General features: G+C 58.9%; 1 protein-coding gene across 1 annotated transcript; it reads right to left on the reverse strand.

The window, feature by feature from the left end:
- Positions 1 to 112: 112 nt before the first annotated feature.
- Positions 113 to 26,622, reverse strand: CSPG4 (chondroitin sulfate proteoglycan 4). The gene is made up of 10 exons (XM_056499358.1): positions 26,294 to 26,622; positions 14,305 to 14,468; positions 9,751 to 13,329; positions 8,990 to 9,469; positions 8,477 to 8,653; positions 4,616 to 4,814; positions 4,333 to 4,467; positions 4,028 to 4,182; positions 3,026 to 3,209; positions 113 to 2,827 (listed from the first exon to the last, which is right to left on the reverse strand). The coding sequence occupies exons 1-10, from the start codon at positions 26,373 to 26,375 to the stop codon at positions 924 to 926; spliced, it is 7,059 nt and encodes a 2,352-aa protein (XP_056355333.1). The 5' UTR covers positions 26,376 to 26,622; the 3' UTR covers positions 113 to 923.
- Between the last annotated feature and the right edge of the window lie 847 nt (positions 26,623 to 27,469).

Genomic DNA, 27,469 nt, shown 5'->3' on the forward strand with positions numbered 1-27,469 from the left:
GGCTGGGGAAAATTTGAGCAAGAGCCCAGAATATGGTCCATTACCTCCAAATGTCGCTCAGCAGCTTAAAACAGGCCTGGCAAGGGAGACAGCTTAGAAAAACAGTGATGCACCTCGGAAAAGGCACTTTATTCTGTTTACTTCTGCCATACTGGAGTATACAGTGGAAAACCGTGCTGGCTCCTCTTCTCTGCTCTGCTCTCCGGTTTCACACTGCCCAGGTGAGCTCCAGCCATCCCTCCCTCCCTGCCAAGGGCATCCTACCTGTTGTGCAACCCCCCCAGGGCTCGGTGCAATTGGCTTCATGCAGCACACGGCAAGTAGAGGAAGAGCGAGGCGGGTTATTTTTCCAAGTGGGTGGGGACTCCTAAATTCCCCTGGCATTGGCCACAGAATATTTTCCGAGCCTCTGCTCCAGTGTCTCAGCCCGCCTAGCCCTGGGGAATTTGGTCAGCTTCATCCCCAGCCTGACTCAACACAAGCTGCTCCTCATCCTCCCTCCCTTACCAAGAGCTACGAAAAGCACCCCTGTGGCGACTGTGCTGCCTTCAGAGGAGCCACCACTGGACCAGCCTGGGTGGCTCTGTGGGGACCAGTGTCATCAGGTGCCCCCCAGCACTGTGGCCTCCATCGGGTGGCCCAAACGAGCACCCAAAGTCAGCGATTCCCAGCGATGCTCAGGAATTTTGCCTGTCCCCAAATGCTTATGCAGTGCCCCCCTCCCCTACCCAAAGGAGATATGGGGTTACAAGGGGGGCTGGAGCAGCAGCCCCTGCATCCCCAGGGGATGACAGGGCCCTCCTGCAGCTGTGGGATGCCAGCTCCCAGGGAGGAGGAGGAGGAGAGCCAGGAGGAGGCGGCTGGTGGTGCTGCAGGAGGGGCTGGACGCCCAGGTGGTCTCAGTGCCACCGCAGCCAAGCCCTTCACACCCAGTACTGGTTGTTTTTCAGCGGGGGGTTGGAAGTCCGGCAGTACTGCAGGAGCTCGGGGTCTGGAGGTGCCCCAGAGCCCGTGCCTGGGGGCGGGGGGCCCGTGCCCTTGCCCTCCAGGCTGGTGACAGTCGCTAGGGGGATGCTCTGGCTGGGCTCTGTCCTCCGGAAGGTCTCGTGGTCCGGCACGGCCCCGTTCTTGGCCTTGGAGGCGGGAGCGCCCTGGACGTGGTGCTTCCCCGTCTTGTTGCGCTTGTGCAGGTAGAAGAGCAGGGGCAGGATGAGGGCCAGCAGCAGGAAGATGAGGCAGATGGGGATGATGATGCTGAACATGTTGGCCTCGATGAAGCTGAGGAAGGTGCCCCGCGCCCCGGGGCTGGGGCTAGTGGTGGCACCGGGGGCCAGCCAGGGAGTGGGGGGCCCGCCCAGCTCGCTGGCATTGGGGCTGCTCCGCGCCGTGCCGTGGGGCACGGGGGGCGAGGGTGCCAGCGGGACCGCCAGCAGGGTGACACCGTAGGATCTGGAGGCATTGTAGGGCTCGATGCCGTACTCCAGGGACGCCAGCGCCGGCGGCACGCCGGCAGCCGCCAGCTCGAAGACAAAGCTGTCCTTCAGCAGGGCTTGTTGGGTGTCCCCAGCATCCAGCACCTCCAGCCCCACCAGCCCTCGCTCCAGCTCGCTCTGGCTGAAGGTTTCTATTGGGGAGCTGGGCTGGCCTGGCTCCCTGGACACCCTCACCAGCCGGCTGGCACGGGGCGCCCTGCGGACCTTGAAGACCGGGACGCTCTTGGTGTGGTTGGCCAGCCCGCTGGCATCGAGGACACTGGTGTCCAGCAGGGCTGTGGTGCCTCGGGGCCACAGGCTGCCCACTCGGGTCTTCACCGCAGCTCGGACCGTCACATTCACCACCCCGCTCCTGTTTCCTGCCCGCGAAATGGCGACGAACTGGAAGTCATCCTCAGGTGACCCGAGGTCCCTGAAGGTGAACGTCACCTCCCTGCGATCCAGCTGCTTCTGTGAGAAGCCCCGTGATGGCTTTTGGTTGACTTGCACCTGTCCAAACCTGGGCTCCCTGGTGATCCTGTACTGGACGTTGCCCGCCCCTCGTGGTGCGGCGCCCAGCAGGTGATGGGGGGACACGGGGGCCCTGTTCAGCTCTTGGGGCACCTCCAGCAGGGCTGGGCTGGCAGTGGTGCTCAGGGCTGGCAGCACCTCGATCTCCAGCGAGGTCTGGATGGGTGGGTGGTGGCTACTGGAGAGCCTCAGGGCTAAGGAGCCTGGGGCACGGCTCCCAGTGGCGACAAACACCACGCGGCCGGCGTTGACGTCCGCTTGGGTGAAGCGGTCGATGGGCTCCCGTGGGTTGTGTGCGCTGGCCACGTGGCCAGCGAGGGGCCTCTGGAGAACACTGTACACCATCTCCTGTGGGGACACCAGCGGGTCTGCCACATCCAGGTACTCCTGTGACAAGGTGACCACGGAGCCTGGCGGGACCTGCAGCACTTCCTGCCGCTTCAGCACCCGCGGTGGCGTGCTGCTGCTGGCCACTGTTATGTTGAACTCCTCAGAGATGACCACCCCATCCTGTGGAGGACGGGCAGGCTGCTGCTCCCGGGGCTGCAGCCAAGCCTTGAAACTGAAATGGTCTTTGGAGACGCTGTCCCCACCATGGGCGTACACCAAGCGCCTCGCTGCCAGGTCTGACTGCAGGAAGAACGGCCGTGACTGCTCCAGAGGCACACCGGCCACCAAGAGCTGTCCATGAGCTGGTGGCTCCGTCACCAGAAAGACAACATCGTATCCAGCCCTCTCAGGGACCAGGATTTGGCTCAGGAGGTTGGAGGCATCCAACACCGAGGTGTCAATCTCAGCCTGCTGAGCCCTTGTGAGCTGCAGACCTGGTGAGAAAAGGGGTAAGAATCAACTGATGAAAGTTGGTGAGGGTTCGATGCAATGACAGAAGAAGGAGTTGGATGCAGTTTTAGATGTTTGATGTAATATATCAGCCATGGAAAACAACACAGTGGTGTCTTCTTCAGACAAACAAGCCCTCCTGAAAAGCTGGTCTGTTCCATGCTTCTCCTTCCTACCCTTACCTGCATTTTTCCAAAGCTGAGTCAAGCGCTGGGGACAATTTTCCTCGAAGGAGATCAGGACGAGGAGGATGAACGAATCTGAGATGGTTGTGGGAGTGACCACACGGAAGCGGATGGCATCTTGGACCAGCCAGAAGGGCTTGCCTGGCATCTCATGCTGGTAGAAAATCAGCTTGCTGTCCACCTGAAAATGAATCAAAAAAAAAAAAAAATTACTTGATCTTCTCCTATCTTGACTCTGGGATGGAGCAACCATGCTCTAATTAGGTAAGAAATGTGGATTTTCACTAGCCATGGCACAGTAGTGACCATGCTGTTTTTTTACCAGGATGTGAAGTTGTGGCTACCCCATTCCTGGAATGTTCAAGGCCAGGTTGGACAGGCCTTGGAGCAGCCTGGTCTATTGGAAGGTGTCCCTGTCCATGGGGGGAACAAGATGACTTTTAATCTCCCTTCCAACCCAAACCGTTCTGCGACTCTGATGTTTCTCCCAGCAGTTAGGGAGGCTCAGAGGAAGGGCTGAGCTTGCTCAGCATCCTTTGAGGGTGAGCATAGCACAGAGGAGTTTCCAGGGAGGGTAAACCTATGTGTCTTTGAGTGATGGAATAAAAATAAGACCCCTGCTGGGCCCTGCAAAATTTGGCCCCACAGGAAAAGGGTTTTTTCAGAGCAGGGGTGAAAAAATCATGCTTGGCTCTTCCCTTCATCAGCAGCCAGGCTGGCTGGTGCTGCAGCAGGGAGATGGCCCAGGAAAAGGGATTATAGCTCCCTCAGCCTCCCCCAGTGCTAAATCCAAGGCTGGGGCAGCAGCTCTTAATCCCTCTTAGCAGCTGTTGGCAGAGCTGGGAAAGTCACGGCACGGCTGGAGCCTTGTGCTGCCTCCCGCCTGGGATCAGGTGCCTGTGGTGGCACTGGGCTCAGACTGGGACCCCCACACTGTGGTGGAGGGTGATGAAGGGCTGTCTTTGGGGTTCTGAGGGGCTGGCGGAACTGAAATCTCACCTGGGCTTGGGTGAAGTTCCTGATTTCGTCCCCCTGTGAGGTGGTGAGCCTGCCCAGGCGCGGGGCTTGCTCGATGCTGTAGTACAGAGTGCTGGAGCTGGCGGGGCTGTTGCTCACTGCCTGCAGGTTCTGGCTGGTGATGGGCTGCAGGGCACCTGGAAAACACATCCAGTATGGATCTCAGCCAGTCACCTTGCCACCCACTGCAACCTCTGCCAGGGGCACCTCAGCAGTGCTTGGGTAAGGGCAGGAACTTTTCAAACTCCCATTTGAACTGGGAGAATGGGGAGCGTGCTGGTACCCACCTGGGCAGACCGTGAGGCTCTGCTTCCTGGCCAGGCTGATGACAGGCTCCCTCTGGGCCCTGATGAGGAAGAAGTGCCCAGAAGACAGGTTCTCACCATCCCACAGATCGAAGGCAAAGCCGCCATCCAGGGCTCCTGTGGAAAGCACAGACCTGGGCACTTGTGGGGGCCAGAGGAGATGCAGCTCCCCATTAACCTGTCAGGGTTTTGGAGCAGGGTGGCACAGTGTCCCCATCACCCCGGGGTGGTGCAGGGGGCCTGGGGCACCTCAGTCCTGCCCTACCTTGGTGCACGAAGAGGACGAGGCCGTTGTCTATCTGGGCCTGGGTGAACCTCTGGATCTCAGCGCCGGGCTCTGACCTCAGCACAAGCTTCCCGTTGGCCGGGGGCTGGATGGAATAGGTCACCTCTTCTGCTGGGGAGTCCTCGTCCTCGGCACTCAGGATGTGGGGGCTGAGGACAGCCGTGGCACCTTCCCGCAGCTGGGGGACAGGGAGAGGCTGTAATCCCCCTGGCACACCCCTGGCACCTCTCCCCTTTCCCCATCCCAGCTCAGACTGCTCTGCTGGGTGCCAGAGCACATCCCAGCCCGACAAGGGCGCCTTGTCTGCGCCCCGGGTGACGCCTCCATCCTCTGGCTTCTTCCCAGCCCCGCCGTGTCTGCCAGCACGTGCCACACAGCTGGGTCTGTGCCTCTGCTGCAGGCCAAGGGTGCCTCAGTTTCCCCAGCTCCTGGAAGTGGAAGAGGTGCCCTGGGGCAGGAGCTGTGCCTTTGAGACCTTGCTTTGCAGGGAAGGGGTTTTGGTGGGGTGCACAAGCTGCTGCTGGGGACACAATGACCACAAGCAGCCTTTCTCTCCCTGGCTGGGTGTTTCTCCTCTCTCCTGCTCCTGTCCCAGTTCCCATCCCACCACCCCCTCACGAGGCTGTGCAGCAAGGCTGTCCCAGCAAACCCTCCAGGAATGACAAGTATGTGGCCGAGTTCAGAGCCACTGAGGAACTTCCCAGGACCACTTCCTCCCATCCAGCGGTGCTGACCCTCCCGTGGGAACACTGCCACCCCAAAGCCCTGGAATCTCCCATCACCAGCTGGAGGCAACGATTTTCCCTGCTTGTGACCCTGTGCCACATCCCTGTCTTGGCAGACCACAGGGATGAATCTCATGCTGCCAAACAGGTCCCGCCCACACAGCCCAGAGCTGCCCTTTGCCCTCAGGATGCCTGGAAATCATGGGGTGCATGGATGGAGCCGTGCTGTGGCTCACGTGGGGTGGAGGGGTGGGAGGTGCGGCATCCCACAGCATCATGAGGCTGGGATCTTGGAAATCTGCAGCTTGGGAATCTGCAAGGCAACACCCAGGCAGGCGCTGGAGGAGGTGCTCTGCTGGATGAGCTCTTTTCTGCTGTTTTCAGCTGGCCTAACCCAAAACATTGCTTGAGTGGGTGTGGGTGCCGACAGAGAAATGAAATCCCTCAGCAGTCCCCACGGGATGGCAGAGGCAGGCTGCAAAACACAGCTTTGGAGAGGCAGGGTGGGGGAAGTGCTGCTGGACACGCGGCCAGGACAGGAGCTTCACTGTGCTTGCACCGAGTTTTTTGGGCTGCCTCCTCTCCCCAGCACCCACAGCAGTTGGAAATGCAATCACACTGGGGGCTTGGAGCCAAAGAAAACCCTCTGTGAGCAAAGCAGGGAGGACTGGCAGCCCCAGGGCACGGCTGCCCGCTGGGAAGGCACAGGCAGAGTGGCTGGAGCAGCTCTGCTCCCCGCCCAGAGCTGACCCATTTCTCCACGCTCCTCGTCCTCCCTGAATTATTAAAGCCTTCCGCCCGGCTCCCGCGGAGCTCCTGGGATTATTGTGTTTGCTCAGCCTCCGTGTCGCCGCTGCTCTCGGGGAGCGTGGCTGTGCAGCACTAGAAGCCTCTCTCTTGGTGGCACCCAGCCATCCTTCCCTCACATCCAGCCCCAAAACTGCTGCTCCTTCCCCAGGGGCTGCACTTTGGGGTCCAGACCCAGCCTCTGTTGTCTCCCAGCCCTGGGAGGACTCGGCATCCCTGGAAACCTTTGTGCAATCCCTCTCTGGGGCCTGGCCTGACCTTTAAACACTGAAGTCATCCCTCACCAGAGCACAAACACAGCAGGGCTGTGCCTCTCCCATCGTTCCTGTTGGGGGAAGGAAGCCTTTCCCAGCTCCACAGCTCCTCTGGGCAGCTGTGGTTACTCTTCCCAGGGTGCAAAGCAATTCCCAGAAATCCCTTTGGAAGGGCAGACAAATTGCTGCCTCAGAGTTTATTTTTAGGAGGTTTTGCTGTCTTTTCACCCTTATTCTTAGCATGATGGTTGGGGGGAGGGAAGGCCATGCTTACACTGGATGTCTGGAGTGGGGAAAAGGGGCTGGCACAGGCCCAGCAGCTCAGGGGTCAACTTCTCCCTGAATTTTGGCCCAGGTGAGGCAGGTCTACAAAAGGCATTTGATGGGCTGGAAGGGGAAAACTGGGGCAGGCACAGAGCTGGGGCTGGGGGTACCTCCCAGACTTTGCTGGTATCCTTCAAAATGGGTGTCTCTGAGGCTAGGCAGGGCAGCCCCTTCCCCTTGGGCACCTTCTCCAGAGTCCAGGCCCCCAGAACCCTTCCCAAGGCAACTGTGTGATGACCCTTATGGAGTAGATTGCTTTCAGCTGCCAGCCTGGGAAATCCCGGGATAGTGAAAGTAGGTGTGGGATGGGATGATTGTTCTCCCATGTTTTCCACTAAATTCTTTGCTGGAATTTTGCATTAGTGACCCCGAATGCAACAGGGAATTGCTGAAAGCAGAAGGTGGGAGTTCACCAGCTTCCCTTCTGTTTTCTGAAATGGTCATAAAGAGAGGTGTGAAAGCTGCCCAGATGACTGAGTGATTCCAGCTCCCATCTCTTGGGGCGATGCTCCCATCTCTGGGGTGATGCTCCCGTCTCTGGGGTGATGCTCCCATCTCTGGGGCACTGCTCCCATCTCTGGGGGTGATGCTCCCATCTCTGGGGCGATGCTCCATCTCTGGGGTGATGATTCCATCTCTGGGGTGTTGCTCCCATCCCTGGGGTGATGCTCCCATCTCTGGGGTGCTGCTCCCATCTCTGGGGTGATGCTCCGATTTCTGGGGCGATGCTCCCATCTCTGGGGTGATGCTCCCATCTCTGGGGCGCTGCTCCCATCTCTGGGGGTGATGCTCCCATCTCTGGGGCGCTGCTCCCATTTCTGGGGTGATGCTCCCATCTCTGGGGCGCTGCTCTCATCTCTGGGGTGATGCTCCCATCTCTGGGGCGATGCTCCCGTCTCTCAAGGTGATGTTCCCATCTCTGGGGCACTGCTCCCATCTCTGGGGTGATGCTCCGATTTCTGGGGCGATGCTCCCATCTCTCAAGGTGATGTTCCCATCTCTGGGGCGATGCTCCATCTCTGGGGCGATGCTCCCATCTCTCAGGGCGATGCTCCCATCTCTGGGGTGATGCTCCCATCTCTCAAGGTGATGTTCCCATCTCGCGGGGCGCTGCTCCCATCTCTGGGGCGATGCTCCCATCTCTCAGGTTGTTGCTCCCATTTCTGGGGCGCTGCTCCCATCTCTGGGGCGCTGCTCCCATCTCTCAGGGTGTTGCTCCCATCTCTGGGGCGATGCTCCCGTCTCTGGGGCGCTGCTCCCGTCTCTGGGGCGATGCTCCCATCTCTGGGGTGATGCTCCCATCTCTCAGGGTGTTGCTCCCATCTCTCGGGGCGCTGCTCCTGTCTCTCAGGGCGATGCTCCCTTCTCGCGAGGCGATGCTCCCATCTCTCAGGGCGATGCTCCCATTTCTGGGGTGATGCTCCCGTCTCTCAGGGTGTTGCTCCCATCTCTGGGGTGATGCTCCCATCTCTGGGTCTCTCAGGGCGATGCTCCTTCTCGCGAGGCGATGCTCCCATCTCGCGGCCGCTTTCCGCAGCAGCAGCGGGGCGGGACGGATTTGGGGGCGAGGACAGCTCCCTCTCCGCCTCCTCCAGAGCCTCGCCCCGTCGGGAAAACGCTCCTCCTTTCGCCATTCCCCATGGCCCGCCTGTGGGCGGCAGCCGAGCCCCAGCTCCCCGAGGCGAGTTGCCGCCAGTGCAGGTGGTCCCCAGGCGTCCCCCCAGCCTTACCTGCAAGCCGGCGTTGACCTTCAGGCGCGGCCCCTTGGTGCTGCGGGGCAGGATGGTGATGAACAGAGTCCGGGGATGGCTCTGTCGGGACACCTCGGAGGCGTTGGCCAGGATGGTGAAACTGTCCGTGAGCGATCGGGGACCATCCTGCCGGTACTGGATCTGCTGGTTCTCCACCTGCGGGGCAAGGGGCAGGGGACATGGAGGGGACCCTGAACATCCTGGCAGGATGATGGCAACCCACCACCAGCTCAGGGTTAGTTAGAACCCTGTGGGATTTCTGTGGGAATCAGACCTGGAGCCCAACATGGATGCTCTGCCTGCATTCCCACCCCATATCCCCAGGGGCTGCAGAGCAAACCCATCACCCCAAACGCCTCCATCCCTTCTGATGGGCAGAAGACTCCTGCAGCCCTCCCCAACCTCCCAGTGTGGCTGGGGGCTGGAGACCCGCCCTGGGCTCTCCCCAAACCCTCGGGAAAGCAGCCTGGTGGGTGTCCCTGGGTGCCATACCTCGCTCCAGGTGAAGCTGTGCAGCCCGCCCTGCTCGGGCCGCTGGCTGCTCCGGAGGCTGCCAAACCTGGGGGGCTGGAGCACCCTGAACTGCACACCGAGGGCTGGGTAGTAGGCGTTGGGAATGCTGAGGATGCTCGAGGAGATGGTGGCAGAGCCCCCTCCCGGCACTGTGATGTTGTGGACGTCCAAGGGGACAGTGATGGGGAGCACAACCAGGCTGACCACCACCCCCTCCAGAGGGTCTGCACTGCGGGCTGTGACGTCCAGGACAAAGCGGTCACGCTCCTCGTTGGGCTTGGAGTGCAGGTAGAGGACTCTGCCACTGTTGATGTCCTCCTGGGTGAAGGACTGGATGGGGTCCAGGCTGGGCTGCTCGTTCACGTCCTGGCTGTGCTGAAGCATTGCCAGGAAGCCAGAGGTTGGGGAGCTGCTCACCAGGTAGACGATATCTTGGGAAGGGATCTCTTCGTGGGTCACCTGGGAGTGTGGGGGAGACGAGGAATGAGTGGGAGGGCTGGTAACTGAGGCTGGGCTGCCCCACCTGCTGTGCAGTCAATCCCTCAGAGCTGAACTGCAAAAACCACCTTACTGAGGCCGTGCCTGAAGCCCTCTCTGCCCCTGGGCAAAGCCTGGCAAGAACACAAGGCCTCAGCTCTGAGCAGTTGGGAATAAAATGGAATCCCATGGGTGGCCATCCTGGTTTGGCAGCCAGGGAAGTCATGCAGGCATGGGGAACAACTAGAGAAGGTGATACTCACCAGTAAGTCCTCCTCCTTGATCCCAGCTGCTTCCCCCTGGAAAACATAGATCTCCCTGTGGTTGACTATGCTCAGGGGGCTGGGATGGGTATCCAAGAAGATGCTGATGGCCAGTGTGTCTTCCACTGCCACCTCATTTGCTTCTACAGTGAACTGGAGCTCGTCCCGGGCGTTCCTGCTCCCGTTGTGGTGGTAGGAGATCTCTCCTGCCAGCAGGTCCCTCTGGGAGAAGGCCATGACCGGCTGCTCCCCTCTTAGCACGGTCCCCCACCTCGGGGGGGTGGTTATCAGGAACCGTATCTCTTCATCTGACCTGATGTCCATGTTGGTCTCCAGGCTGAGGACAGAGGAGTCAATGCTCCCTTGTGTGCCCTGGTGGATGACCAGGCCGGTGTTGTTGACTATTCTGATGTAGGGGTCTGATGCCTGCACTTCCAGGAGGGCCGTGGTTTGGTGGAGGCCATCCGAAACCTGTAGCTGGATCCAGCCCCGGTCAGCCCCAGAATGGACAAAGAGGATCCTCTTCTTCCTCAGGTCCTCCTGTGTGAATCGATAGACCTGGTGCCTCCTGTCATCGACGGACACGATGCTGCCAAACAAGATGTCCTTCCTGGTGAGCACCAGCTGCGCGTCGGAGAAGCCCGAGTCCTTGTCGGTGAAGGCGATGTCGTCGGTGGTCAGCAGGTGCTGCCCGTGGCGCACCACGCTGAACACTCTGTTCACGGCCCGCACGGGGCTGTGGTCGTTGACGGGCTGGATGGACACCCTGAAAACGCCCCTCACCTCCTCGGCCTCGGCCTCGGCGCTGCCCTCGCCCTGCCTGACGGCCACGAAGGGGATGTCGTCCTCCAGCGTCTCGGAGTCGTCGTGCTGGTACAGCAGCCGGCGCTGCAGGATGTCGTCGTTGGTGAACTCGGTGATCTCCTCCCTGGAGGCCCAGCCGTGGGACGCGGCCCAGGCCAGCCTGCCGTGCGCCGGCCCCTCGATCACCTCGTAGGCGTAGTCCATGCTGTTCACGCTCTGCACAAACAAGTGATCCTTGGAGATGACGGCCTGGCCGCCTTCCGGCACGGTCAGGAGCACGTTGGTCAGGGTTGGTGCATCGGGGTCCCCCCCAATGCTGATTCTGTAGGTGTAGACAGGCGAGTGCTGCTCGCCAGCGTGGACGCGGAACTGGAAGGCGTCCTCGGCTTGCTGGGCGTTCCTGATGGTCACGCTGTAGCTCAGGCGGTTTCCCTGCAGGTCCTCTTCAGTAAATCCAAAGCCTTCAGTCAGCCTGTTGCCAAGCAGCTCCAGGTTTCCCTTTTTGGGAGCCTGGATGATCATATAGTGGAAGGGAACCGGGGCAGAGTTTGGATCTTCCAACATTGCCTCCAGCTCCTTGCTGGTGATATTTCTGTGCCGCTTATTCTTCATCTGGAGAGGAGCCATGGTCCTCATCTTAATGGTGGCTCTTTTAATCCTTACGAGGAAGGTGTTGTTCAGCAAGAGCTTCTGCCCCACCTGGACTTTGAATCTCACCTCCTCCACGCTGTCTTCCATTCGGTGCTCCGGGTCTGTGCTAAAATACTGGATGCGCCCTTGCTCCAGGTCCTGTTGGTGGAAGGACTCGACTTTTTTCCATTCCCCTCCCATGCTCCCTTGCTTCTGGACCTCACCGTACTTGAGAGGCTCCGTGAGGACGTAGAGGATGGAGACCCGTTGTTCCACAGCGTTGGTCTCCACCGACAGGTTGGCCGTGGTGATGCGTGCGGCCCCTCCTTGGGACAGGGACAGGCCGGTGTTATTGAGCAGGCGGATGTCGGGATCGATGGCCAGGATCCTCAGGGTGGCAACGGGGCTCGGGATGGTGCCATCACTCACCTGCAGGGTCAGCTGTAAGTTTGTCCCACCCTGGTGCACATAGACTACGTTGCCAGCCTCCAGGTCCCTGCAGGAGAACTCTTCAATGGGCACTCCGGGGTGGAAGTCCAACTCCACATACCCCTCCTCCACCTGCTGACCGTGCAGCTGGAACTCGAGGTCATCGCAGGACGAGTCATCGTCCAGGACCTGCAGGATGTCGGTGGTCAGGTGTTTCCGTGTGTGCTTCAGGATGGTCATGTGGTTCCCACGGGGGAAGGTCACCTGGGGGGCGTCGTTGACAGGGTTGATCATGACAGGCAGCAGGTACACCTGCCCCTGCCGCAGGCACTCCGGGACCTCCTGCTGCGTGGTCACTGTCACCTCCAGCATCAGCTGGTCCATGGGCCCCTCGGAGCCATCGTGGATATACCTGACTTTCCGGTTCACAATGTCCAGCAAGGTGAACTTCCTTCTGCTCCTGGAGCCGGGAATGTCCAGCTCCAGCTGGCCGTGCCTGGGGTCACTGGTGATGCTGAAGAGGATTTGGGACTGACGGATGTTGGCCAGGCTCAAGTCCACTGTTGGCTGGGCGTGTTTCCACTCCAGGTAGGCCGTGCCCCCTTCGGAGACGATGAGGGGGCTGACGTGCAGCAGCCTGCTGATGTTGGCAAAGGCGGGCGGGAAGCTGCTGTCGGGCCGGCACGATTCCACCACCAGGCCTGGCGCTCCCGAAAAGCCATTTGGAGGCGGGGAGGTGGATGCCTCGTCCTGCTCATAAGCCTCCTCGTAGTCCCAGTAGTGGTCCTGCTTCCCACAGCCTGCCGTGATGTCCTTTGTGATGACGGCGTCCTGCAGGCTCCTCCTCTGCTGGTTTATCCGGAGGTCCTCCAGGCAGCCAACAAACGAGTGGTTGGTCATGGTCCACAACGAGATGAAAGAAAGATGGTGCTCCCTAAGCCTTTGCAAAGCTTTGTCATCCATACCTCCAATGAAGAGGTTCCCCTGAAGGTCCAGGTAGTTGTTGATGCCCCGGTTGGACGTGGATGAGGCATAGTAGTCTATCAGTATCTCAAACTTGTGCACGTCCGTGTGGACCTTGACGTAGTGCTGCTGCTCGTCGCTGATGAAGACGTTGTTGTGCAGGACGATGACGCCGTTGCCCTTCTCCACAAACCCTCGCAGGCGCCCGTTGGAGATCTCCAGGTAGAAGAAGTCATTCTCCAGCCCTGCGTGGTAGATGAGGGGCGCCTGGGTGGCGCTCGTCGTTATCACAAACTCGATGGTCGCTTCCTGCCTCGCGTCCCACGTGGGAAAAGCAGCGTAGGAGTGCGGCCCCGGGAACCCGAAGGGCTCCTCGGGCTCTGCAGAGAACTGTGTGCTGCACCCTTCCTGCACGTGGTGGAAGGTCTTGGAGCTGCCACCAGCAGACAGATGGGAGAGGACATCCAGGCCGTTGAAGGTCACCAGGTGCAGGCAGCCCCTGAAGGGAGGGCTGGCCTCAGCCAGGTAGGGCAGGTCCAGGCTGCCCGTCCCGCCGGCGAAGAGGCCGTGCTGGATGTCCAGCTCCCTCGCTGGCCCCCCGATGTCTGCCGAGCTGTTGAAGAGGCCGTCGATGGTCAGCGTCATCCTGCCATCCTCCACCAGCAGCTCCACGTCGTGCACTGCCAGGTTATTGAGCTGCAGCCCCGCTGGGGACTGCAAGGTCACCTCCTCCAAGCCCAGCTGCAGCCTGGCCTGCAGGGAAAGACACAAAATCTTCAGCTCAAGTGAGACCTGCCCACCTTCCATGCTGAAGCATGGATCCACACCCAGGTGCTCACAAGGGTTTTGGTCCCTCGGTTCGCTCCTCCACCTCGGGATGTTCTCCTCCTTCCTCCTCCCTGTGGGCCTGCTCTCTTTGTCCTGCTCTCAGAATTTCTCTCCTCTTTCACCCATTCTCAGCAAACCCCAGTCTCAGGGCTGGGGTTCTCCATCTCTAGTCCCACAGCTGGGCTTTTCCTCTCCCCTCACAGAGCAGGACAGCCAGATGCTGGCTCCTCCTCCCCTGCTCTATCTTGCCCACTGCCCTCCATCCTTGCAACCTGGGCTGCTTCCAGCCCTTTCCCTGAGAACTGGCAGGGGAAATAGCAGGCTTTGCTCCTCGTGGGCAGCAGCCTGGAGCCTGTCTAAGTAGAGGGTTAGCTGGTGAGACACATGGTCTGCATTAGGGACACCTCTGGCTAGTGGCTCGCTCGCTCCTCTGCTTTGCTTTAATGTGGTTGCTAGCCCAGCCCAGGCTGCAGGAGAGGCAGGATGTGTGCCTCGGATGCTCCCTGCTCTTTTCCTTCATGGTGGGTGTCAACACCATAACCACAACAGGGGATTTTATTCCTCTGTCTTGATTGCTTCCCATGTTCCAGTTGGGACAAGGGAGATCTCTCCTTTCCCTGGATCCTCTTGTCTCACCTCCTCACACCTGAGGGTGTCTGACCACGCAATGCACGCAGGGTGCCAGTGTCAGGTGTCCCCATGGCCACCCCCAGCATCACCCAGGCTGAGTACCTTCCCCAGGTGGAGCCTGTTTCTCTGTGTTTAACCAAATCTGGCAAGACTGGTGTCCACCCTCCTCTTGTACTCTCGGCAATCCCTGGCAGCCGAGCAGCTTCCATCCTCTCACTGGATGGAGCCACAGCACAGAGCACAGCCTGGGGAGAGGATCGGGGTGCTGACCTGCAGGCGGCCGGCTCGCAGCTGGAGCAGGAGGTGGTCGGGCTGGCCAGCAGCCAGGAAGAGCAGCCCATTGCCCTGGCTGGTGAGCAGCTGCAGCTGCAGCCGCACCGTGCGCGAGGCGTCTGCCAGCGGCATCTCCACGAAGCTGTCCCCAAAGAAGGAGGCTGGGGGGGAAGGGAGAAAGGTCAGGCAGGGAAGGACACCTCCTGCAAGCCCTGTCTGGGTGGGTGCTGTTATTATGGAGCCTCCCCAGCCCATCCATCAGCCCTTCCCTTGTTGCCATCTGACAGGTTGCTGGAGTCCAGCAGCCTAAAAAGACCCTTGAGAGAGTCTGTTTTTCTGATTTTCCTTAAGAAATCCTAGAAGGGCTTAGGTTGGAAGGAAACTTAAAGCTCATCTGGTCCAAATCCCTGCTATGGTCAGGGACATTTTCCAGTAGCCCAGGTTGCTCCAATGTGGCCTTGAACACTTCCAGGGATGGGGCAGCCAGACCTTCTCTGGGCAACCTGTGCCAGCACTTTCTGATTAAAGAAATTGTGTTTCTCCTCAGGGCTGGAGGAATAAACATGAGTGCCAGTGATCCATATGTGGATGTGGGAGCGTACACAAACCTCGGCGCAAATTGGGCGCCTGGAGATGCAGCTGGAACGTGTTCAACACCCAGCACACATCAGCCCTGGAGGACTCAGCTCAATGGCATGTGGTCATGAAATGACAGACTGTGTCACAGGGCAGGGACGGGAGAGGGCAGGATTAAGAGTACAGGGAGCGGCAAGGTTTAATTTTAGATGCTTTTAGTGTTTAGCTGACTCAAAGCATGCATGTGCATCTCACACACGTTAAATGCGTGTGGCTGGGGCGTGCAGCCACCCATCCTGCTTGGCTCCAGCTCAGCCTGTGCCAAAACCGTGCAGAAGCATAAACACTCCAGCCCTGTAAGCTGGAAATGTTTGGGGAGGATATGTCAGGGACGGGGGGAAAATGCACATTTTCAGTCCATATGTAGTCACAGGCTCTGCTGGAGTTTATACATGTGAAGTTGTCCTGCTGTGCTTCACTAGAGCACTTATCAGATCCACCCAGTTGTCAAGTTTTGGGGTCCCAGATCTGTTCTGCTGAGGTAGGGCAAACAAGAACAGGCATTTGGATTTCAGGGTCCCAGCCCCTGATCTCTTTTGGAGGAGGCAGCACAGCGAGATCTGGGTATAAACACCCACAGTCTGCTCATACAACTGCTTCCCTGGTTGCATTTTCCTCTTGCCCAAATTTCTGTGGGATGACCAGGGTGGGAATGGGCAGTGTGGGCTTTGCTCAAAGGGTGGTGCAGCAAGTGAAAACTCAACCCAGCAAGTGAAAACCCAACCCTGTGAGACAGCCACAGTCACTGAGGCATTTGGAAGAGGACCATCTGTAGAGGTGATGGCACAAGTTGCACTCTGTTTTAGCTTTTCACATTTTCTTCAGAGCTGAGCCCTGCAGTGCCCTGCATGGATGAAGCTCTTCTCCTTTGGGAATGGGGAGACCTCCTTGTCCAGGACACCACAAAAAATCATTTCCTGCCGCTGGCAACAGAAAAAAGTGCCTGAGTTTTCCCCTGTGGTCTGGGAGGATGACGTGGGCGTTGCAAGGACCATCACCCCACCCGTCCTGGACAGGGAGGAAATGGCACCATGGAAATATCTGGCCTTTGCTGTAACACTGAGCCCTTTGCCCAGCCCAGGGCAAGGCTGTCAGGGTGCCTGCTGCTGGCATGGGGCACTTTGGCTCCCTTGTCCTCTCCAGCCCAGCCAGTGACTCAGAGGAGCTGAGCTGTTCTCTGCAGGGCTCTGTCCTTCCCTGACCTGCTCCCTCCTTCCCATGGTCCCAGCAAAACCAGCCTTGCCCAATGGCCAAGAGTGGTGGGTGCTGGGGCCCTCAGCCTGGTGAGCAGGAGTGGAAAAGGGCATTTTCCTGTCCCTGCTTGCACAGCCACAGGCACACGTGCGTGCACATGTGGTCCCCAGGAACATCCCTGTACGTTATGTGCTGGCTCCCGCCGAGGATCCCTGTGCATGCTCTGTGCTCCAGCTCCCACTGGGATTTTGCTGCATTTTAGTGGCTTCCCCTAATTCAAAAAACGTTTTTCAGTTGGGTACTGAGTGGCTGCTCTCACGGGGAGGGAAAGCTTGGATGGGCTGGACCCACCAGCAGCTCCCATGCCCGCCCGGGGGCTGGGCAGTGTCTCACCACGGGTGCTGGGGATGAGGGTTTGGGGCTGCTCCAGCACGACCAGCTTGTTTTCCAGTGTGCCAGGGGGCACCAGCTCCTGCAGCCAGCACATTTTGTCCTGCCTTCGCTCTTCCAAAGCTGACAGAAATGTTTTTCTTCTTCTCTCGTAAAATGCTAATAATAAAAAGCTCCCAGAGGTGTGGATGCCTAAGGGAGTGGTGCTGTTTTGTTGGGGAGGAGGAAGGACCCTTGCCCGGATCCAGGAGGCACTGGAATTTTTCTCCAGCAGCAGAGCCATGTGAATTACTGCTGTTTGTCTTCCCAAATTCCTGCTTTATTTCAGGGCCACTCTCCTCCTCCCTCATCAGCCCAACCAGGATGTGAAGCCACTCACATTTCACTTTCACCAGGGACCTGCAGCTTCTCACCTCCATCCCCCTTCTTCCTAGTCCTCCACTTTGGAAAAGACGCAGAAAAAATGGATTTTTTTGGTTTTTTTTTCAAATGCATTTTGCTCTAGAGGAGCCTCCATAGGACAGGGTGCCCCTAGTCCATCACTTGGAGCAAGCAGGGACTCCCAGGCTGAGGTGGGCTCCTAGGATCACCCCAGGAGGATGAGTTCCCATGCCCCAAAAGCACCCATCTCCAGTGATCTGAGGATGCCACGATCATACCAGAGGAGTGTTGTGCCCATCATCCCTGCATGCAGATGCTCAAGGTGACCCCTCCTCTCCTGTCACGGGGAGCAACAGGTCTCCATGTCCTGGCCATAGAGAGGACACCCCGGATGTCCCGCTCACCCCAGATAAAAACAATTGCCATTCCCAGCTCGCTGTCCCACAGGAAATCACCATCCCTGCCTCGCCAAGCCGATTGAAAGGCGGTGACGAGGCGAGAGGAGCCTCCGTCACAGTTTCCGAGCAGCCAGCCAGCAGATTACAGACTGCAGTGTCACTTGGGTTTGGGGTTTTTTCGGGCCTTTTTTTTTCTCATTGAAAAAACAAGGAGATGAGCCAGAAGCTCTAAGGAGGGGTCTGGGAGCCAGGCCCCGGGTTGCTGGGCTGCTCCTGGGGCCGGCACACAGCGAGGAGCCGGAGCTGCCCCGGCACCCGCCCCGGCCGCCGGCCACGCGACGCCTTGGCCTCGTCCCCTGCTCCTCCAGCTGCAAGCACGGCTGCTTTGGCCTCTCCAGCCCCTGCTTTTCTGGTGTTCAGGGACTTTTCTGGCTGGGGGAGCAGAGCCTGAGAGGATCCCCATCCGCACAGGGGGCTCTCCTGAGCGTGGGGCTCAGCGAGGCTGTTTTGGGCTCTCAGTGCTTGGGGCTCAGCGAGGCTGTTTTGGGCTCTCTGAGTGCTTGGGGCTCTCTGAGTGCGTGGGGCTCAGCAAGGCTGCTTCTGGGCTCTCCTTTGTGCTTGGACAGATATCTCAGCCCAAGAACTTCTCCCACCTCCTTCCCAGCACGTAGGAGGTTGAGGCAGCCAACTCCAGCCTCAAGCAAAGGGAAGTGCTTGGGAAGCTCAGATCAGAGAGAGCCGGCACTGGCCACGGAGGGATTTTGGAGCAGGGAGACATGTCCTGGGTGTGTGGGAGGGGATGGGAGCTCCTGGGGGATGTGATGCCCCAAGGCTCGTGGGGCACCCCAGCCCTGCATTTGGGGTGTGCAGGAGGAGCTGCGCTGGAGTTTGGGGTACAATCCCTGAGGGATGGGGGGTCTCCCACTGCTCTGGCCACAGCAGAACCCTGAGGCTGAGGAGGAGCAGCGGAGCAAACCCTGCCCGGGGACAGGGGTGTGGAGCCGGGGAGGGGCTGGATGCTCAACAAGGCTCCATTCAGCTGCGGTGGGGCAGGTGGGGGCCGGTGGCCGGCTGTGTTTGCAGGGAGGGGACTGGAATTCATTAAAGCAGCTCTTTAATGAGCGGAGCGGGTGCCAGGAGAGCCCCGTGCAGACACACGCGCCCCCCTGAAAGCCTCCCTGTGTTCCCAGCGCGGCCACACCGCTTTTCCGACGCTGGAAAAACAGCCGGGCAGTGAAAGCTCCTTGTTGCCCGAACAGCCCCGGGCTTGTGCGGCCGCTGGTGCAGCCCAGCCCTCCGGCTGCCTTCCTTCCTGCCCGCATCCCGCTGCCAACACCGCTGGGTGCTGCTGGGCTGCCCCAAGGGCACCCCGCTGCACTGCCCCGCAGCCTCACCAGCTGGTTTGAGGCCCTCTGAGATGTTTGGGGTTGGTTTTTTATTTAAATAACTTGTAAGGTAGTGAGGTCACCCGTGTTGCTGCACTCCCACCCGCTGTGCAAACGCCGGAGGGGCTGGGGGATGTGAACACGAGAGATTCGGGGGGATGTGAACACTGGAGACATTCGGGGGGATGTGAACACTGGAGAGATTCGGGGGGGATGTGAACACTGGGGAGATTCGGGGGGATGTGAACACTGGAGAGATTTAGGAGGATGTGAACACTGGAGACATTCGGGGGGATGTGAACGTGGGGAGGGGTTCAGGGGGATGTGAACGTGGGGAGGGATTCAGGGGATAAAAATACTGGAGGGGTTCAGGGGAATGCCAACACCAGAGGGGCTGGGGCGATGGGAACATCAGATGCAAACACTGGAGCGTTCTGGGGGATGCAAATACTGGGGGGGCTCGGGGGTGGATGCCCAGCCCTGGGGATGCAGCTCACAGCTTGATCCCCTCCTGTTCCCCCCAGAACGCGTGCATGAGGCTCCTGTCCCACTCCCAGCACAGGCAGGGTGGGCAGGACCAGCGCAGTGGGTGGTCCTGGGGGCTCAGGCTCCCGTGTCCCCAGCCTGGCTCTCTGATGCCCAGTGGGACCTGTAGCCCCCCGGAGCTGGGGCTGGGCTGTGCCCCTGTCCCCACACAGGGTGGAGGAGCCACGGAGGAAGGGATCCAACGGGCTTTTGGAGAAAGGCTTCATTATGTTCCACATTCCCTTCGTTTTACGGTGTGTGGTTTTATTTATGGCCAGGGAAGGAAATGAGCAGCCTGTGAGGAGGTTAAGGCAAACACAGTGGCCCTCGGCTTTGGCTGGGGCTTTGCTGGGAGGAGGGGGAGCTGGGGGGACAAACGGGGGCTGCTGCCTTCAGACATGTCCTGAGACCTGAGCTGAGCACCCATCTGGGTCTTCACAGCAAAAAAATCCCAGAGCAGTGGAGATGAGCTGGGTTTAGCCTGTAACAAGGACATCTAAACCCAGTGGGGACTTGGGGATCACACCACAGTCCCCTTGTGCCTGCCCCAGGAAAACTTGGGGTTCTGTCTCAAGAGTGATGGCATGGGATGTCACAGGCACAGATCCATCCCTGCTAGGACAGCTCCTGGCACGCAGGAGGACTTTTCCTTTTATCCCCAGTCCCAGTGATTGCAGGGACTGCTGCTCCCACATCCTGAGCCAGGGCTGTGCATGCTTTTCCAACCCCAGCAATGGGAATGAGCGTCTCCCTCTGGCCCTCCCTCACGCCGGGGCTCCCAGGGGCTGGCGCTTTCCAGGAGCGCTGGCCAGCAGAGATTGCTGGAAAGCAGCACCCACAAAACCACCAGAAAATCTGTGGCTGGTCACCTTCCCAGCCCTGCCGACCACCAGAAGTGCCATGGCCCTTGTTTTGGGCGTGGGAGGAGAGTCCTGGCCCGCGGTGCTTTGCTTCGCCCCCATCCCAGCTCGGTGGCCTCTGGCTGCACCACGCTGCTTTGAACCCCTCCTCCTGTGTTTATCCATTCAGTTCCTCTCCCCCGTTCCCCAGCCAGCTGCTCTCTGCTTGCCTTCCCCAGCCTGACAGCTTTGGGGAAAAACAGCCTTTTTACAGCCCACGGGCTCTGGGGTCAGGGGAAAACATGAAAACATGCCCCCTGCTAATTCTGTGCTGTCTGGGACGGGGCTGGTTGTACCCTCCCATGTCCCCAGTCCCCTGTGCTGCTCCTGCCTGCCTTCCCCGTCCTCACGGAGCAGCAGTGGAGCTGTGAGAGCTGGAGGCCATAAAGCAGGGTCCAGGAGGCTTGGCAGTAGCTGCAGAGCTCCATCGCTTATCCAGCGTGGTTTTACGATGATTCAAGCACAGCCCTAAAGCTGATGGTATTTCCTGAGCTCTCCTGCCCGGCCAGATGCAGAGCCATGGAGGGGAGGGCAAGGAGCAGGGAGCCAGCCTGAAACCCCCCACAAAGGCCACGGTGTTTTTGGGAAGAGCTGGGGGGATGAGCCCCGGGAGTGAGCACCCCCAAAGCCTGGCACGGAGCAGGGATGAAGAGATTTTAACGATGTGTGGCTCAATGGCTCCGGAGGGACTTGAGGAATAAATCCAAGCTGGAAGCAGAGTCTGGAGTGTTTGCCCCGGGAAGTGAAGCAGGGGGAGAGAGTGGGAGGATTTGGGGAAGCGGGAGGCTCAATGGGGCTTTTGTGCCGTCCCCTGCAGCGTGACTCAGGCTCGCTCAGGCTCCCGCTGCCAGAAGTTGGCCTGGAAATATTGTATCAGCCCCCGAGGACGTGGTTTCCAAACCATTGGAAGTCGGGTTTTGTTCTATTTTTTCTCTCCTCCTCTCTCTCCCAAGCCCTCTTCCCCTGTCTCGCAGGCTGGCAGGTTTTCCAGCTCCACCCTGCACATCCTGGCACCCGCTGCCACTGTGTTCCCTACCCAGCCAAGGAGAAGCTGCAGGAGGGCACGTGGTGGCACACGAGGGACAATCCCAGCCAGGAGGATCTCGGAGGAGTGGGACACCTGGGTGCACACCCCACCTGCAGATGCCCGAATCCCACCCCTGCCTGTCCCCAAGCCCATCCCCAGACCGGGGAGGGGAGGGGGGCTGGAGCAGGCGGGCCAGGGGATGCTCACAGACATGCCTGGAACAGCTCGGTGTTACCGGAGAGATCCTGCTGTCAACAAACAGCCCGGCTCCCGCCGCCCCGGCTCTGACGGCTCCCAGCCCCGCCGGTGTCAAGTGGCTCCCGACGTGCCAGGATGGGGGAGCGACCAGCCAAAATTGTGGGGGAACAATGAGCACGAGCGGCAGCGTCAAACCCTGGCAGAAGATACCTGCTCGCCCTCACTGCCGCGCCCAGGGACAGGGAAATGTTTGAACAGAGGTGTTAAAACGCGCAGTTGCGGTGTGAAATGTGCGAATTGGGGTGATCCAGCTCTGCTTGTGCTGGTAAAGCAGCACCCACAGCACCCTGCACCTCACGGGGCACCAGGATGAGCTTTTTGTGATGTTGAGGGGCAGAGAAAACTGTCTACACGGTGCAGTGTGGATGGGGGAAAGAGAGGATATTTTTCCTGCTCTGGAGCTGACATGCTAAACTGTCTACAAAAAAAAAAAAAATTAGTATTTTCTTTTTTCCCCCCTTTTTAAAAAAAGTTTAAAGCTCTGCCCTCTCCTCTCCCTCCTCTCCCATCCTTCCAGAGGTGCCCCTCCCTGCCCTGCCGTGCCTCCCCCTCCCCACTCCTGACTTTTCCATCCATGAGAAACACCCTCCAGGGTGATGTTTATAGAGAAAATAAATGCCTGCTCTATTTGTAGCGCGGGGGGGAGGCCCGGCTGGCGGGAGGGGGCTGTGGGGGTGTGGAAGCGGGTGCTCACATCCCCTCCCAGGGCTGCAGGGCTTTCTCAGCCACATCTACCTCGGGCCAAGACTTCCCTCTCTTCTCCCCAGCTCCCAGAGGAAATGACCCTGGTGGGCTCAGAAATTTCTGTGGGATGGGATGCTGAAAACCTCGAAGCCCAGTCGGAGGCTGGGAAAGGGAATGGGAAGGAAATTCCTGCTGCCCTCCCCTCTTTCTGCCAGTGCTGCACCAAGCCTGGGGTGTGAGATGGTGCAGGATGGGGAGCCCTTAACACGGCTGGGGATGGCACCACCAACAGTTTTGGTGACTGCAAACCCTCCCTCCCTGGCCTGCCTGCAGCAAAGAGGAAAAACAACTTCCAGAGAGCCAAGATTTGGGCAAAAGTAGCAGCAGGGATTCACAGGGCCATCCCGAGCTGACTCACAGCTCACGGCGGCTCCTTCCCCAGCCAGTGAGTCACGGTGATGGATGAATTTTGGATGAATTCTGGATGAATGTGCTTCTCCATCTCCTTGTCTGGGAGGCACGGCCACCTCCTAACCATGCTGTTTGCCCCACGACTTTCTCCACTCCCAGCAATTTTTGGCAGCACCCGCCCTTCTCCGGGCTGCTTTCTGTCTGTCCCTCTGTCCGTCTGTCAGGCAGCCAAGCGCTGCCCTTGGGCACAGGGCAGCTCCCAGAGGCACTGCCCGGAGCCATGCGACACACCCCGGGCAAGAAGGATGGAAAATGGGAATTTATCACCCTCTTGGATCCACAGCTCAGGGCACAAACATCTCCCACCCCACCCTGGTGCCAGCTCAGAGGCCCTGCTTGGTCCGTCCTGAGGATGGAGGCTTGGTAATGGGTGACAAACCAGGCAGCAAACCTGGGGGTGGAAAGAGCTACAAAGTCCTGCTGAAGTCCTGCTCCTGTGGATTTTAGCCTGGCTCTGTAGAATCCAATGACTCTCAGCTCTGCTTTGGAAGCAAAATGTTCTCTGGCTTCATACAACGTGTTCGGAATACACTTTATAGAATATATTAATATTCTACCATTATTTTACCTAAAAACTATCCTCATATAACAATATCTAACAATATCCTGCTATATTGGTCAGTATAACATAAACCTTCCCTTTTTCTGGTTTATTTACCTCAGAAAAGGTCTGAGGGGTGTCCCATCCCCTGTGCAGCCTGGCAATGTCCAACCAAACACAGGGAGAGCTCAGGGAAGGGCTGGTTTGGGAATGAGGGAGCTCTGAAGGACACCTTCCATTCTCAGTGTCTCCAGGGGGTTTGGAGTTTCAGTGTGCTGGCAAACCAGGCTTGGGATGCCCAGCTGGGAAGGGCACAGGAGTTTGTAGGAGTCTCCCAGCTGAAGGCTGGGGGTGATGCTCACATTTGGGGAAGCTGGCTTCCCAAAAAGGACAAAAACCGAGCCCAGCACCTGGAAAGGGCCATGGGAGCAGCCAGGGGAGCAGAGCTGGGCTGGGCCTGCTGAACAGTCTGTGCTTTGGGCTTTATTTAGGCACGCAGGCTCCCTCCTCCCAGCCTCTGCTCCTGTCCGGCCTCCGACCTGACGTGAGCTCCTCGGGGTGAGCTTAACCCTGTCCTGCAATCCTGCAGGAATGTGCTCATTATATATTTGCCCACAGTCCTCTGTTGCTAAATATAAGAGTGAGACAAGAATATTCCTCCCCGATTCCCACGATACCAGTTTGCTTTCTCCCCCCTTTTTCAGTATTTTTCCTGTTCTTTCCCATCAGCTGGAAACTTTTCCAGCTGCTTCGAGCTATGACCTTAAAACATGTGGCGCCATCATAAAAAAGAAAGTTTGAATAAATCAGTCACATGTCCAAAAGTGGAGGAAAGGAAGAGCAGAGGTGGCTCCACAGAGCTGAGGAACCTGGAGAAAGCAGAAGGGATCCTGGATGGATATCCCAGGGCAGACACTGCTCCCATCCGTGGGCAGGCATCCTGGACAAGCCAGGATCCCCCTTCCCTCCCCAGGACCCCAGCACTGCTTCTGGGCTCTGCCTAAAATTGGGAGGGTGTCACATTTTGGGCACCCACTTGCTGAATTCTTGGGGTGAAAGCTGCTCATGGTTAGTCTACACATCAAATTCTCCCTTCTCCCCTCATTCCAAACCTCCAGTAACAGGGATTTTGGGGAAGGAGGAGCCCAGCCTGTGGGAGACCTCACTGGGAACCAGAGGGGAGCCAGGCTGTCAAAAACAGTTTACTAAAGCTTCACACTCTGATGTCAAGAGGACAAGTTTTATCAGTGTTTTTTTCTTTTTGGTATAATCCTGTATTTGATGAAGTGCATGGTGACTCTTCCCATGCTGGGCTGGGCAGGAAGCCCCGAGCTGCTGAACCTGAGCTTGGAGGGAACACAAAAAAACAAAACTTCAGCCCCCAAAAGCTCAGCCCCATGCTCAGCGTGCTGCTCGTGGCTGTCCCTGATGGAGACACAGGGATGTCCCACGGTGGGCAGCCCATGGGAACAGCTGGAATGATGTTCTCAGCTGCAGGGGGCTTGTGGGAAGCTGCTGCCCAGACCCAGGGTCACAGCTGGCACATCTGTTTCAGCCCAGTGCAGAAACAGTCCCCAGTTCTGGAAAATGGGTGTAAACCCCCTTTTCTTCCCCAGCCCTGCGTGCTGACACTGGGGAGTCCCCACTGATCCCCAGAGCTGTGTTACAGCCATGGGGGGAGTCACTGGGGCACTCTGGGGGTGTTGGCAGTGTCAGTGAAAGCCCTGGGGGTTTCAGGGTTTTTTTGGGGTTTCAGGGTTTTTTGGGGTTTCTCCAGCCCATTCACCATGGAAGAGTTTGGGACTGCCTCAGACCCTGCATGTGGGGAAATCCCATCCCAGGATGGAAAGGTCAGGGCAGGGAGGAAGGAGACCACTCTGTTCATTAACAAAAGGGATTTTTTTCCACTCAGCTTGCCAGGCACCCTCCTATTTTGGCACATGACAAAAAATAGAAAGAACGAGGCCTAAGGTACTGGAAGGAGCATGTCCCAGAGGCCACCTGCTCTCAGGGGGGGAACAGGGACAACAAGAGACCAACAGCAGCCCTGAGGCCACAAGGCTGGGCTCTGGGATCATCCTCCTTGCACTGACACAGGCTGGGATGCAGAAGATGGTTAGGAAGCAAAAGACTGGAGGTTTTCAGTAATTCCTTTGGGAACTGCTGGGAGCAAGCTCCTGCCTCACTGCTGGTCAGAGTCCTGGTCCCTGGGGGGAAGTTTGGGGAAGAGAAACCGCACAGTGAAATGATATATTATTTTTGGGGTGAGTTAGGGACTTAAAAGTGCTTTTTCAATTCCCTTCACGTTCAAAACTGTGTAGTGTGCAGTGTCCAGCCAGATCCCAGCTCAGCCTGGAGGGTCAGACCTGTCCCTGTGGGATGAGACCCCCGTGCAGACCCGCTGAGGCTGTGAGCATCAGGGACCAGGAGGGAACAGGGAGGGAGCATCAGGGAGCAGGGAGGGACCAGGAGGGAGCAGGGAGAAGCAGGAGGGAGCATCAGGGAGCAGGAAGGAGCAGGGCTGTGGGATAGCTGTCAGGATGCTCAGGCTGCACACACATCCCTGACAAGAGCTGGGTGGGCAAACCTGGCTGCTTCCTGGGGAAAACTGGGTATAAATCAGAACTTCTCAGAACTCAGCCCTGCGGCACCACGGGGACAACACCCTGAGCCCCAGCTGGTGCTCCGTGCCCTGTCACCCCCGGTGGTCCCGCACCCTGCTGGGCTGTGCTGCTGGGACAGCCCAGCCACTCGCCACTCGGCCCAGGCCAGCAGCCACGCCGGGAGGTGACACAGCCCGCAGCGCTCCAGCTGCAGGGATGGAGAGGGGCTCCCGTGCAAGGCCAAACATGGGCAGGGAGGGCTGGCAGCTCCCTCCCGGTGCCGCGGGGCTCGGCGGGCAGCGGCCGAGCCTTTCCCCTCCGTGCCGGGCGGAGCTGCTCCGAGCCCCGGGCACATCCACGTGTGCCCTGCGGAGAGCTCAGCCTGCGAGCCCCGCCGGGCGAGCCGCTCCCTCCCCAGAGCACAGCGCTGCCGCCAGCCTGGCAGAGGACCCGCACACCCCTGGTCACCCTGGGCCACCCTGGGCCACCCCTGGGCCACCCTGGGCCACCCGGGTCACCCACACCCGGCTCTCCCTGAGCAGCACTGTCCTGCTCCTGAAGGATCTCCCACCCTCGCTCCGGGACGGGACTCACCTCCGGCCGGGGGTCCCGCGGAGAGGGGCTGGGGGTGGCCGGCCAGCAGCAGCAGCAGCAGCACGGTGGCGATGCCACCCATGGTGTCCCCCGTGGTGTCCCCCGTGGTGTCCCCGCGGCTGGAGCGGCCAGGCTGCGGGACGGCACAGACTCGGCCGGCTCTGCCTCCCGCTCCTGCTATACTATATTTAATAAAGCGGAGCGAGGGAGGGACCTGCAAGTTCTCCCGCCTGTCGGAAAGGAGAAATTCGCTCGGATTACAAACCCAAATTTTCCCCTCTTAAAGGGCTAGAGGCCCTCGCCACCCACAGCCGGAGCTGAAAGCAGCCTTGTTCCCGGGCAGGAGAGGGAGGAGCGGGCAGAGCCCGGCCGGGGTGCGAGGGGCGGCTCCGGAGGCGCCGCCTGCTCCGGGCTGGGCTGGATGTCGCAGAGTCCCGAAATATTCCGGGCTGGAACAGACCCACGAGGATCATCGGATCCAACTGTTCAGTGAGTGGCCCGTGCGGGGATCAAAGCTTGGTGTCATTAGCACCGTGCTCTGAGCAGCTGGGTTAATCTGCACAGATCCCTTGGCACCGGGCACTGTTGGGGAGCAAAGCCGGCTCCTGGTGTCCACACAGACCCTGATCAGTGTCTGGATCCCAAAGCTGCCTTTACCCAGCCCTGGCTGTATTCCTGAAGTGGCCCTGCAAACCTCACACCTCTGGGCTGGTATTCAGGATGACCTTGGGCCCTCAGGGCTCACTCCAACTGTGATAGCACAACACTGGGAAAAGAGCTTTCCAGCTTCTCCTGCTGAATTCAGGAATTCTCCTGGATGCCAAGCTGATTCAGGACAAGTCACCACCCTTTGAGACCCAGCATCCCACCCAGCCTGGCTCCCAGCTCCTTGCTCACATCCCATCTTTCCAACCCTCTCCAAAGGTGCTCCCATCCTCCTCCTCAGCTCTTGTGCAGCACACCCCTCCTTCCTCATGGATGCCTTTCAGGCCCTTTTCCCTTTTCCCTGCCGTGCCATGTTTGGCTGATGGATTTCATGTGGCTCGTTTCCTGCTGGGTTAATTCTAACCCCTCCAGGGCCCTCGGCGTGACTTTGCCATCTTTGGCAGCATTTGCAACACCTTCCAGTGTACAGTCATCTGCAAACATAATTAATTTGTTGTTTACTTTTGCTTT

This window comes from Oenanthe melanoleuca, chromosome 10 (genome assembly GCF_029582105.1).
Source record: "Oenanthe melanoleuca isolate GR-GAL-2019-014 chromosome 10, OMel1.0, whole genome shotgun sequence".
Taxonomy (NCBI): Eukaryota; Metazoa; Chordata; class Aves; order Passeriformes; family Muscicapidae; genus Oenanthe; species Oenanthe melanoleuca.